This window comes from Martes martes, assembly GCF_963455335.1.
Source record: "Martes martes genome assembly, chromosome: 4".
NCBI classification, from domain to species: domain Eukaryota; kingdom Metazoa; phylum Chordata; class Mammalia; order Carnivora; family Mustelidae; genus Martes; species Martes martes.
The window spans coordinates 155,109,191-155,121,387 of record NC_137891.1 but is presented as its reverse complement, the minus strand read 5'-3'; the positions used below and the strand labels follow the sequence as shown (position 1 = coordinate 155,121,387).

Genomic DNA, 12,197 nt, shown 5'->3' with positions numbered 1-12,197 from the left:
CCGGGAGGCTATGACTGGCTCCAAAAGGTGAACTCAAATCGAGGCCTCTGAACTCCAGTCACGGGTCCACCCCCATCTCCCCCTCCCTCCCCCCAACCCCCACCCCACACTGAGCACTTAGCAGATGCACAGTTTAACAGCTATCTCAAATGACCCACCTGCTAAGTCAGGGAAAGGAGAACCAATCAGCTTGAAAGGGGGCTAGACACTTTTCTAAAAATGGTCTCCTGGGAAAGTAGATGATAACACAGACACCTGTACCTGGATCCATGTCAAAGCAGTTAACAGCATTAAATTCACCCACCATCCTCAGTAACCTTGACACCACCTTAGAGTTCTCGCTCATTCTTTTGATACCCTTGCAAAATCTGCTAGTACAGGTCATATTCCATACATTTTACAGATGGCATCCAAGAAAGAAAGTTGTCAGGGTGAGCTGCAGGTAGAAAAGGAGAAAGACACAAGAAGGAAACCAAACAGAGAGAGAAGGGGTTCAGGAACAGAAAGCTATCTGAGGGTCACTTGGTTTCTAGAGTGGAGGGTCTCTGCCTCTGGGAAGAAGGTACATGGTAGTCCGCCACTGAGATACCCAGCTTCCCTGACCTTGACAGCAATTCCCTCTCCACAGGGGCGACCAGAGGACCCAGAGCAGGCTGCTGGTCTGAGATAAACTGAGAAGGGCGAGAAAGTTCCAGTCAATCAATCCCAGCTCCAATGGGGTGTGAGTCTCTCAGCCAAGCTCCATAGCTGAGTTACCATTCATCCCCCATGCTTGCCCAGCTTCCATACATCATCCGCCTCTGCTCCCTCACCACAGGCAAGAGCAAATGTGCACAGGATGGATGGAGAGCTTTGACCTGCCCAGGCAACATACAATTCTCTGCGCAGCTACAGGGGCTGGGCACAGATAATCCAGCATTTGGCTCCAGGGATCATAAACTGGGGAATTCTTAGCTCTTCAAATCAGACAGGGAAGCCGTGTGGACTGCGAGAGTTTGGGAAGGCCTCTACTTTTCTCTGTTATCCTTCAAAGTCCTTGCCTGGGACATGCTAGGAAGAGCTAGTCTCATCCCAGAAATACTGCCTAAAGGCAGACAATAAACAAACCCTTGTTTCTCAGATATTTTACAGGTGGGCTGCCTAGAACCAAAGTGGAGAGAAAATTTGCAACAAGGAGAGAGAAGGAATGTTGCTACCAACACACTGTGTGTGACATTGGGAAAATCATTTCGCCTGGTCTGGGGACTTCTTCAGGGAAAAAATTACTAACTTATTGTGGGAGTTCTCAAACCAGACCAAGCCTCAGAATTACCTGGAGATTTTTTTTTTTTTTTTTTTAATGAATCTTTTCCCAGGTCTCACCCCCGACCAGAAGAATCCATATTTTCATGGTGGGGCCTAAGAATCAACATCTTTGACAAGTTCTTCAGGTGTTTTTGATGCTCAACCAGGTGGGAAAATTACAGGCTTTGGTCTCCTTAAGCTTTAAACTGTTACATCTACTGCTAAGAAAACAAAGGTCTGTAATCTGGAGGAACCTGGTCTCAGGTAAGCCATCCACCATTGGGACACCTGGGTGGCTCAGTCAGTTAAGCGTCTGCCTTCAGCTCAGGTCATGATCCCAGAGTCCTGGGATGGGGTATACCTTGGCCCAAAACTCCAAGAGTCACCTGGTTCCTGACCCTGTTCTAGATATGGGCACTGGGTCCACCCAGCTGGTGATCAGAAGAAATAAATAGTGCTCATTCTAACCTGTGTGCTCTGGACTGGGCTTAACTCAGCCTTCCCCTCCTTGCTCCCACCTGCCAGTTTGTGAATCCAGTCTTGAGATCCCCAAATTTCTCCTGCCATGCTCTCTGGCATGATAACTGTTGCTCAAGCCTCTTTATATCTGTGGAAGAGAATCTCTAGAAATGACAACATAGTGCAGGAAGAATAGTACAATAGAAATGTGTTTGGAAGTAGGTACATGTTCTAGAAGTAAATTTATGTTCTAAAAGCAGATCCTACCTCTTCGCTATAGGAGATGTGTGCTTTGAAAATATGAAGTACTTAATCTAGCAGCTACTATGTTGCACTTTTATAATGTGTGAAGTATAGTGCTAAACGCTGTATATATGCCATATCATTTAATCCTTTCTTTTGAGATAGGACTTTTTTTTTTTTTTTTTTAATTTACAGATGAGAGCACAAAGGCTCAGAGAGACTGGGTAACTTATCCAAAGGCAGACCTGGGATTCTAATTTACACCCTACTCTTTAGGTCTCTGATGCTGTCTTCTCAATGTCCTCATTTGTAAAATGGGAGTAATATTACCCTGATAGTATTGTTGAAAAAGATCAAATGGAAGAAACTTAAGTAGTGGAAGCAAACATCTCAAGAGTCTCCTGGGAGTTGTGTACCAAGCGAGGCTCAGCGAAACCCCTCTCTGTTCCCTCTCTTTCCCTGCAAATATAAGATCTGTCAGCTACTTCCCACCATGCCAGAGGGAGGTCAACATGGAGAATAAATGTGGGTTGAAGAAATATGAATGCACGATAGGAATTCATGCCACACAGTACATGTAGGAATAATAACAACAAGAGCAAAAGTGATGTGGGGATCACAGTGGACCAAAAGCGAAAAATGACCCAGTGGTGATATTGCAAACCAAAGCAAGGATTTTATTGGCGGGGGGGAGGTTAAGTCAAACACTTGAGGGTACACCTGATCACTGCCATGGCAGAGGTAGAAGACCAAGCAAAAGTGAGTACTGCACATTAAGAGGGACACAGGTGCTGGGCAAGAGAGTCAAGATTCAAGTCAAGATGTTTTGGGAACACTGGCCTGCAACCAGCCAGATGAGAAATAGGGATCTGTATAGAAGCCTTGAAGTCAAGAGTTCCAGATGGGAAAAGCCATGTTTGACAGCAGATTGTGGGGAGACAGTGGAGGGTGGGAGTGGGGACAAAAGTGAGAAAAGGACAAGGTGGAGGGGTCAGAAAGGTGACCTTGGTGAGTGGCAGCAGTGTGGGGAGATGACTGCCAGGTGGGCCGTGGCAACTCCCAAAGGACTGCCACCCTAAATCCACTCTGTTACCTTATAAGGTCATCTTAGGCTCAGCTCCAGGCCCCAGTGTGAGGCAGACACTGGTGGGTTCGACTTTGCATAAGCAGGGGCTGGGGTTTTGAGTCATATAAGGAAAGACAGAAGGTCTTTCTGCTGCAAAGACTTCAAGGCAACTTGAGAGCTGTTGCTATACGCCAGCAGGACAGGCTGTGAGGTAGAAAAGTGAACAGACTTTTCTGGGGGCCTCCAGCTATGGGAGGCAGAATGAAGCCAGTGAGATAAGGAGTGAGGGGTGGCTAGGTCTTAGTGCAGGGTGGGGAAGAACTTGTCATCACTCAGAGCTGTCTCAGCAGGGCTCAGACCAGCTAGCAGGTGGACAGCTCCTAGGCCCTGGAAGTTTCCAAATAGTTGCCTGGTGGCTAGGGGATATTGTAGAGAGGGCTGCTGTCATGGTGGGAGGTTTAACTAGACCACGGTTTTTCAGTCTTTCTTGGAGAAATTGTTTCTTCAAATGACAGCTTAGGGGAAGCCCAGCAAATAAAACACTGCTTCTCTGGTTGAGTTAGGGGTAATAAGGACCAGGCTTCCGGAAGCCCCATCTCTAAGGAACTGTTGGCATTCCCTGAAGCAGTGTTGCAAACCAGCAACTGGACAGTCTCTAAGTCTTTTGTACCATTAACATTTAGTAAGCCAAGATAGGAGCTAGAACATGCTTTAAAATAATTATCTTGCTCCAAAAGTTTGGACATTATCTCTCAGTTTCTCCTGCTTATATACCCTGAACCTGGTTGCCTTCTCTGATGGCCCCATGGTTTTGTTTTCTATGTGCAGCCTCCGTAATAAAAGCAAGCAAAATGCCCACTACTTGGGCTGGGACATAATCACAGTATGTTTTGCTAAGGCTGGATCTCATGGTATGGGGGATGTTTATGGATGCAGATGGTCTGAGTTGAGTAGTCATCTAAGACAAACTTAATCCACATTCACTGGGTATCTTATCTCTCTGTGTAAGCTTCACGCTGGACCCCGGGAAGATAATGTCCAGTAAGATATGATCCCTGTCTCCAAAAAGTGTCCAATCTATGGGAGCAACAGCCTTGTAAACACCAAGCATGAAATGCTGGGGAAGCACAAGGACCATGTGATGTGCTGGGAAGCACGGAGGAAGCACAGAGGGCAGCAGGGAGGCTGGCAGGTGTCAGGCTGGCTCTGGATGCTTCCAGAGAGCTTTGAAAGGCATGTAAGAATTAACCTGATGAAGAAGGAATGGCATTTGAGGCAGGCAGACACATCCTAAAAGACCAGCACAAAGGTGAGAAGAGCACGGGGTATTTTGGGAACTGCCGCCCATCCAGAATGACTGGAGCTAAGGGGCTATGTGGGGGCCCAGTCTGAAAGGGGCCTGGAGAAGCTGACCAGATCTTGAAGTTCCTGTGTCCTGGGAGCTGATGGAAAGGGACTTGGTTCTGAGAGCTCGGGGGAGCCTGGGAGGATTCATAATGGTTTGAACCAATTTTTCTCGCAGCTTCCAGCTCCTGAGGTCCACTGAGCTCGGAGATGGTCCTACGCACGTGAGAGATGAGTTGGCTCACTGGATGTTACAAATGACACCATTAAGCCTGGAGCATGGACAGTCGCCTTCTATTCCTGGCTTGGCTCCTGATGCAGGCAGTGACCTTTCAGTCATCTCTTCCCTTTTTGTGTACCAAGTCTCTCCTTCAGCAGAACAGGGATAAAAATGCTGCCACCAACCTGCCACATTAGGAGAACTGCCAAGACCAAAGTGCTATGGGCAGCACAAAACAACCCAAAACAAGTTCTCCTTGGTTAGGACACGATGCCTTTGGAAATAAGGTTTGGAGAAATCAGGAATGTCTAACATATGCATTTTGTTCTTTAGTTGACAGCAGGAAAAACTGGCAAATCTGTGTCTCAGAGCAAGGGCTGACTCAAGAACCCCCATGACTTCTCAGGGCCTGAGCTGGCTGCTGGGGCTAGGCTTAGGGCTAACTAACTACCATCTTCTCTGAGCTGGAAGTAGAGGAGGACAGGGCTGGTGCAGAGAGAGCAGCCATGCATCTCACCAACCAGCAGGTTCTACTGATCTCACAGGCTTGTGAGAAGGGCAGATTTAACTCATGCAAAGGGCTTACACAGTGCCTGGCACTTGGTGAGTTTCCAATAATCAGTGCTAGTGGTTACTGTTAATGGGTATAGACTACAAGGCCAGCTCTGAACTCACTGGACCTCTTTGCACGGAGCACATAGTCTTTGAAACTTTGATATCATCTACCTGTTACTCTCTTTTAGAACCATAAGCACATCATGGTGGGTGCCATGGTCTGGGAAGACGTGCATCTCCCCACAGTACCCAGTAGCGTTCTTGAGCCCTCTTTGCCCCTCTTCTGAGATGGCACTGGTCCACTGCCTTATACTGTAATTATTCATGTCAGTGTCTTGCCCGCTGAACTGTGAGCTCCTCCAGGGAAAGGAAGGAACCTTGAAATCTGAGCCCAGAAACACTCATGCTTAGCCAGGCCCTGCTGCAAAGGCCTCAGCACTTGCCGTTCTTTCTACCAGGTACTTTTCCTCAACTCACGTAGCAGCTCTCACCTCTGCAGACACGACTCTCCTGACCACGAAGTTATTGCTTCCACTCTACATTCTAGCACACTATTTTTTTTATTTTCATAGCACTGCCAGTATTTGAAATAATCTTATTGGTTTATTCATTTGTCTTCTCCACAAGGGATACAAGTTCCGTGAAAACAGGGGCCTTATTTGTCCTATTTGTTGCTGCAGACACCGGTTTCCTATAACTATGCTTGGCATAGAATAGGTGCTTAATAAATATTAATAACTGCTGAATCAATGCTAAATCAAATGGCTGGGGGTGGGCATTTATACGTCTTCTCCAAGACCAAATAAGAGATCAGCATTGTGGAGACTGCAAAAAAACCCAGAACACGTAGTTCCTGCTTCCAAACTGTTTGAGGAAAGAAGCAGCAGCATAAACATCCTGAGAACGGGACAAGGCAAACTATGGCCAAGTGCCAGACCTGAGGACCGAGGGAAGAGAGACACAGGCAGTGGCCGGAACAGACCTGGAGAGCAGGGACCGTCTTCTCCATCTCCCCGTGTCAGCACCTAACACGGCAGCTGGAGCAAGTGCTCTGTGAGGGGCTGCTGAACTGTCCTGAGCCCACAGCCCACCAAGGTCATGCCAGGGAATTGGTGAGATACACAGACTGTGTATAAGCTGGCATCTTGGCTTGCAAACATTACTACTTAGTAAGTTCCAATCTACGCGTATTGAGAGATTCTCTTAAATTCAGAGTATTTAAATATAGGTACATATACATAAACATAACAAGATAATGTTTTGGCTAAAATCCATGTCATTTATTTAGTCAACAAACAACTGAGTATCTTCTATGTTCCAGGCCATGTCCTTGGCACTGGGAACGGAGATAAACCCTGGCCCTCAAGGAGCTCACAGTCTAGTGGGGAAAAAGATACATACATCCATACTTATACTGGAAAGTATGCGAAGGGAGAACACTATGGGGGGCAAGAGCAAAGGAACCAATCGTAAGTCTAATGTCCATAGGAAAGAAAGATCTGGCTAATGGGAGATTTTTTGTGATGAACAGACAAGGCAATGGTTCTCAACGTGTGACTGGTGAATGACCTACACTCGAATCATCTGGAGCACATATTAAATGCAGATTCCCAGCACCTCCGGCAAAGATTATGATCCAGCAGGTTGAGGGACAGGAGAATATGCATTTTAAAGTGCTCTAGGTAATTCTACTGCAATTTAAAGTTTGAGAACTTGTGAGATAAGGTTTGCTCTTGACACGGCAATGACACGGCAATCTGCATGTCTGAAATGCTAATTTGTGTTGGTCTTCAAAGAGAGGAGGGGGATTAGAAAAGAGGAAGGGTGTTTACATTTATTAAGCTCTACCATAGTGTATGTATAAGCCTATTTAATTCTCATAATAATCCTACGAGGTAGATATTATCCACATTTTATAGACAGAGAAACAGAATCAGAGGGTTTAAGTAATTTGTTCAATAGCATACAGCCAATGAAACCCAACACTGACATCTGAACCCAGATTCATTTAACTCAAGCTTGTCCACTTTCTATATCATGTTGCCCCTGGGTACAAATTTACTGACTGTTAACAATTTTCTTTTGTTCTTTGCCAGATTGTACCAGGTAAATATAAAGAATAGCCAGATGGCATTTTGATCATGTCCAATGTAACTGTCCATGTATATATCCCTTTCTGGCAAGTGGGGATCTAGGGCAAAGCTGGGAGGAATGAGCAGCCAATTCTTATCTCTTCTCCACCTCTGGTGGAGATATTATAAAATGTACTATGGCCAAGAACTGGGTCTATCTAAAGGGAAAGGCAAACATAACCGGATACCCACAGAGGCAACTCCACCCAATGTCAAAGATCAAAACATCCAGACTCAAGTTTCTCAACAAAGGAACTGTTAGAACTAGAGGCAGGTCCAGAATTTGCATTAGGAACAGTTCAGTCTTTAGAGAAACTGTGAAAGGGTAGCAGCAATTCCAGGTTAAACAAACAATATCTCTTTCTATGCAGACTCAGAAGTATGACAAAATAAACACAGCTCAGAAAATAATGCAAAGTCCAAGCCCATCTAAAGAGCTTGGGGACAGGTCCAACCTATAAGCAAACTTCTGTAATAAAGAAAATACACAAAACACAGGCTGCAAGTACTGGTTACCTTCCCACTTAACAATTTGGGGTCACACAAGCAGACCTCAGGCAGGAGCAGCAAAGTGGGGCACGCCAGGTCAAGAAAAGGAAACACATAGTAAAGGGGGTTGACAAAAATACTGGGGAGCCCCGGGACCTCAGATTCAGAAGGCTGGTGTGTAACCACTGCTCTCTTCTAGTGCTGAGCCTGGAGCCACAGCAGTGACACTACAAACCAAATGTGAGTTTCCAGTGCTAGAGAATACCTTTCTTATTTTTCGTGTTTCAAGCAACTGCTGAGTCCAAAGATGAGATTTACACTGACACCAAGGATAGCACATAGGTTAGATTTCACTGTTTGGTGTAAAAAGACTGTAAGCCAGACTTTATTTTATTGCTACATTTTCCCCATACCCAATATGGGAACATTTGCTTCCACCTACTTTTTCATATAGTACTGGCATGGCTTAGAGTTGTTTAAAACAAACAAAATAAAACAAAACATGCAAATCAGGATGGTTCCTCTCCTTTCAAAAGTGTTGATTTATTTACACTGCGCTGATTCACCCTCTCCAGATACACAGCTTCTAATAGGCAAAGTTAGAGGAGCAGGTGTAACAAACTATGGTTTAGAAGTGCGCAGGCACTGTACTTGTGTGTTTCACTATACCTGAAATCTACTGACCCTCCAAACCAGCTCCATGAAAGGCAACTCTGGAGACATCTAGATGAAGTCTGAATCCTGATGGCAATATCTGGTCATTCTAGAGTCTAAACAGGATATTTGGGCTATACCTTTGGCCAGCCAAGGGGCACACAGAAGAGTATGCAAAGCCCACATCAAATTATAGCAGGTCTTCAAGCTTACTATCCTGTCACAAATTTATAAATATGAAGAACTAGTCATTTGGGAGCTATGCGGTCAAAGGGATACACAGCACTATTATACTGTGTAAAGTCAACATCCTGTGGATCCTTAGCTCTCTCTGGTTATGACCTCAAACACTTAGAAAGGAAGGCTTAAGTATGCTGGGAGATAATTATCAGAATGTTTGGGTACATTCATTCATGAATATCAAGTAATAGGGCTCACCTCCACGATACTTCTTGCGATAAGCATACAAGGCAACCCATCAGAGACTGCTCCTTATAGCTGCTAAGCTCCCAAAAGTTCAAGAGGCCAGGTGGGCTGCAGAAAACTATCAGGGCTAAGCAGACTCTGTAAGCCAGCCCTCATAGTTCTAAGTCTTATCCTGGTTCTGGGCACATTTCAGTTCTGCTCCAAGTCCACTCTGCTCCAATTCAGCAATGACAGACATGTACTTGAACTCATTTGGTCTGAAGTTAAAGGTCTCCACTAACCCGTAGGTCTCCTTCCGGTCGGTGGCATAGAAGAGCTGAACTTGGTTGGCAATGCACTGTGCCTCAGCAACATTCTGTAAGGTAAAGAGAACAGTGAGGTCGTTCCCTACACAGGGCCATAAACCTCTGTGTCTGAGTCCTGTGGCAAGTAGAGAGCCTTACCTAAGAGTCACTGTTTCCAGAAAGCTTCTCTGACTCCCTGACATCCAAGTCTTGGTATGCACCCTGACATCCAAGTCTTGTCTATGCACCCAATTACCCCACGTTAACCTCAACCATATGTATCATACGATATTGTATCTGTCCTTTTCTCTTTCGCTTTTTTGTCCATCTTTCCTAGTATGAATCCCTCAAAGTATATGCTTGCTTTCCATCCCTGCACATGGTCATATCTAGTCAATGTTTGCTGAATACATTAGTTCACATGTCTGAAATTTCCCTCTGCATTCAGTTCCTTAAAAACTGTTAAGTGTATTTTCGGGGGGGGGAGGACGGGGAAGAGCAATAGTTACTTAGCTTCTAGAACCAGTTTATGAGTCAGTACTAAGTTGTTAACTAACCAGGCATACTCTTGAGTAAAGCCTGTTCCTGATACCACCTCAGTTGGAAAACTAGTGCCAAATCCAGCTGTGCACTTCTACAATTTGTCCACAAATTCTGACACTTCTCTTTGAGGGAGCCTAGTTTCCCTTTCCTTGAGTGTAGGCTGTACTTACTGTCTTCCTTCTTCCAAATGGTGGGAGAATGACTTCTGCTACTAAGTCACAGAAGACACTGTAGCTTGTGTTTTGCCACCTCTCTTGAATTACTTGCTCTGGGGAAAGTCAGCTACCAAAGTCATGAGGATATTCAAGCAGCCCTGCGAAGAAGCCGATGTGACAAGGAAATGAGACTTCTTGCCAACAGCCTCTCGAGTGGCTTGGAAGTGGACCCTTGAGCCCAGTCAACCTTCTTCAGAGGACTACGGCCTGAGCCAACACCTTGGCAGCAACTTCATGAGAGACTCCACACCAGAGCCACCCTGATCTGCTGCTCCTGAATTCCTGACCCACAGAAACTGGGAGGTAATAAATGTTTGTTTTGTTTTGTTTTTTTTAAGCCACTAAGTTGAGCAGTAATCTGTTCTGCAGCTACTTCTTACTACTGTATCAGCAAAGCTCCAGGGAAGAGAAGGGTCTGCCTTCTCTAAAGCTCGGTGGCAGAGAAATGGTGCACTCTGTGTAACAGAGGTGGGGTCTACTCTCAACACCTTACAAAATAATGTCGTCAAACTACTATTACTCTTGCTTCCCATACATTTCCCTAGTCCCAGCTGGTCAGAGGCACTTACTCATTATCACTGTGTTTGTATGGCTAAAGCTCAACCCCCCCAAATACTGGAAAATTCCCACTAAAACTAACTATCAAAAGTGTGCTATGTCTAGCTACAGAATGATGAAAATGGATTTATAAATACCAAACGCTCCTTTACCTCCACTCCCTCCCACAGGGCTTTCAGGTCATTTCTTACTGGCAGGGACTAATCTCTGAGACTGGATTTTTAATCAAAAGCTTTTTTCCAAAACGCTGGCTATTTCAAATTAATAGAATTTTAGAACTAGAAGGGGCCTCAGAGATCACCCAGTCTTCATTTAATAGGCCAGGAAAGCAAAGGAGAGGTGGTTCGGGGAGGGGTCCAAGGTCATACGGCTAGTGAGTGGCAAACGGCATATGGCTAGCAAGTGGCAAACCGCGGGACTACTAGACTGGTACTCCCTCTCCTTCATCCTGATCCTGTTCATGGTGTGGCAAGATAATTAAGACTGATCAAGGTTGGTAACTACACTTCATCAATTTTACCTTTCCTATATTCAAACATGCCTCAAGAGGAAACCATTTTTTTTTAAAGATTTTATTTATTTATTTGACAGACAGAGATCACAAGTAGGCAGAGAGGCAGGCAGAGAGAGAGGAAGGGAAGCAGGCTCCCCGCCGAGCAGAGAGCCCGACGCGGGGCTTGATCCCAGGACCCCAAGTCCATGACCTGAGCCGAAGGCAGAGGCTTTAACCCACTGAGCCACCCAGGCGCCCCAAGAGGAAACCATTTCGAAAGCAAGTGCATTGCCATAGTTGGAGGCAGATACCACTACTTTCTTGGCCCATGAACTGTAGGGGTCCCTGATAACTGATTTAATTTGAGGCTCAGGCCAGTGGAGGTAGGGGTAGTTTCAGCTGTATTCATTCTAGAACAGTGCTGTTCAAACTGCAGAGTTGTAGGGGCTCTGTGGAGGTGTCTCAGGTCCTTTCACCTCTGTTATAGCTGTTTTTTTTTAAATGTTATTTATTTATTTATCTGAGATAGAGTGAGAACAATTGAGAAAGAGAAAGAGAGAGAGAGAGAGAGAGAGAGACAGCACGAGCAGGGGAGGGGCAGACGGAGAGGTAGAAGTAGCCTCTTCCACTGAGCAGAGAGCCTGACACGGGGCTTGATCCCAGGACTCTGGGATCATGACCTGAACCAAAGGCAGACACTTAACCTATTGAGCCACCCAGGCGCCCCTGTTTTAGATGTTGTATCAGAGATTTCACATAATAAGGTCTTGTTTGGGGGCACCGGTGACTCAGTTGGTTAAACATCTGACTCTTGATTTTGGCTCAGGTCATGATCTCAAGGTCACGAGATCGAGCCCGGCATCAGCAGACTCTTTCCCTCCCCTCCTCCCTCTGCTCCACCTCTGCTGCTCTCGTGGTCTCTCTCTCTCTCAAATAAATTCTTAAAAAAATAAGATTTTGGGGGCGCCTGGCTCAGTTGTTAAGTATCTGCCTTTGGCTCAGGTCATGATCCCAGGGTACCGGGATCGAGCCCCGCATCGGGCTCCCTGCTCAGTGGGAAGCCTGCTTCTCCCTCCTGCACTCCCCCTCCTTGTGTTCCCTCTCTCACTGTATGTCTCTACCAAATAAATAAATAAAATATTTTAAAAAATAAGATTTTGTTAGGATAAAGGGTTCTGACGACTAGTTTAAAGACCACTAGTATGGTGGGTAAGGAGACATGTTTATTTGTC

General features: G+C 45.6%; 1 protein-coding gene across 1 annotated transcript in view; it reads right to left on the bottom strand.

The window, feature by feature from the left end:
* Positions 1–6,433: 6,433 nt before the first annotated feature.
* Positions 6,434–12,197, bottom strand: part of ATPAF1 (ATP synthase mitochondrial F1 complex assembly factor 1) — a 29,778-nt gene continuing 24,014 nt past the window's right edge. Inside the window, exon 9 of the mRNA XM_080800873.1 lies at positions 6,434–9,227. Coding sequence (XP_080656999.1) covers positions 9,033–9,227 — 195 coding nt within the window. The 3' untranslated portion in view covers positions 6,434–9,032. The remainder of the gene's footprint in view (positions 9,228–12,197) is intronic.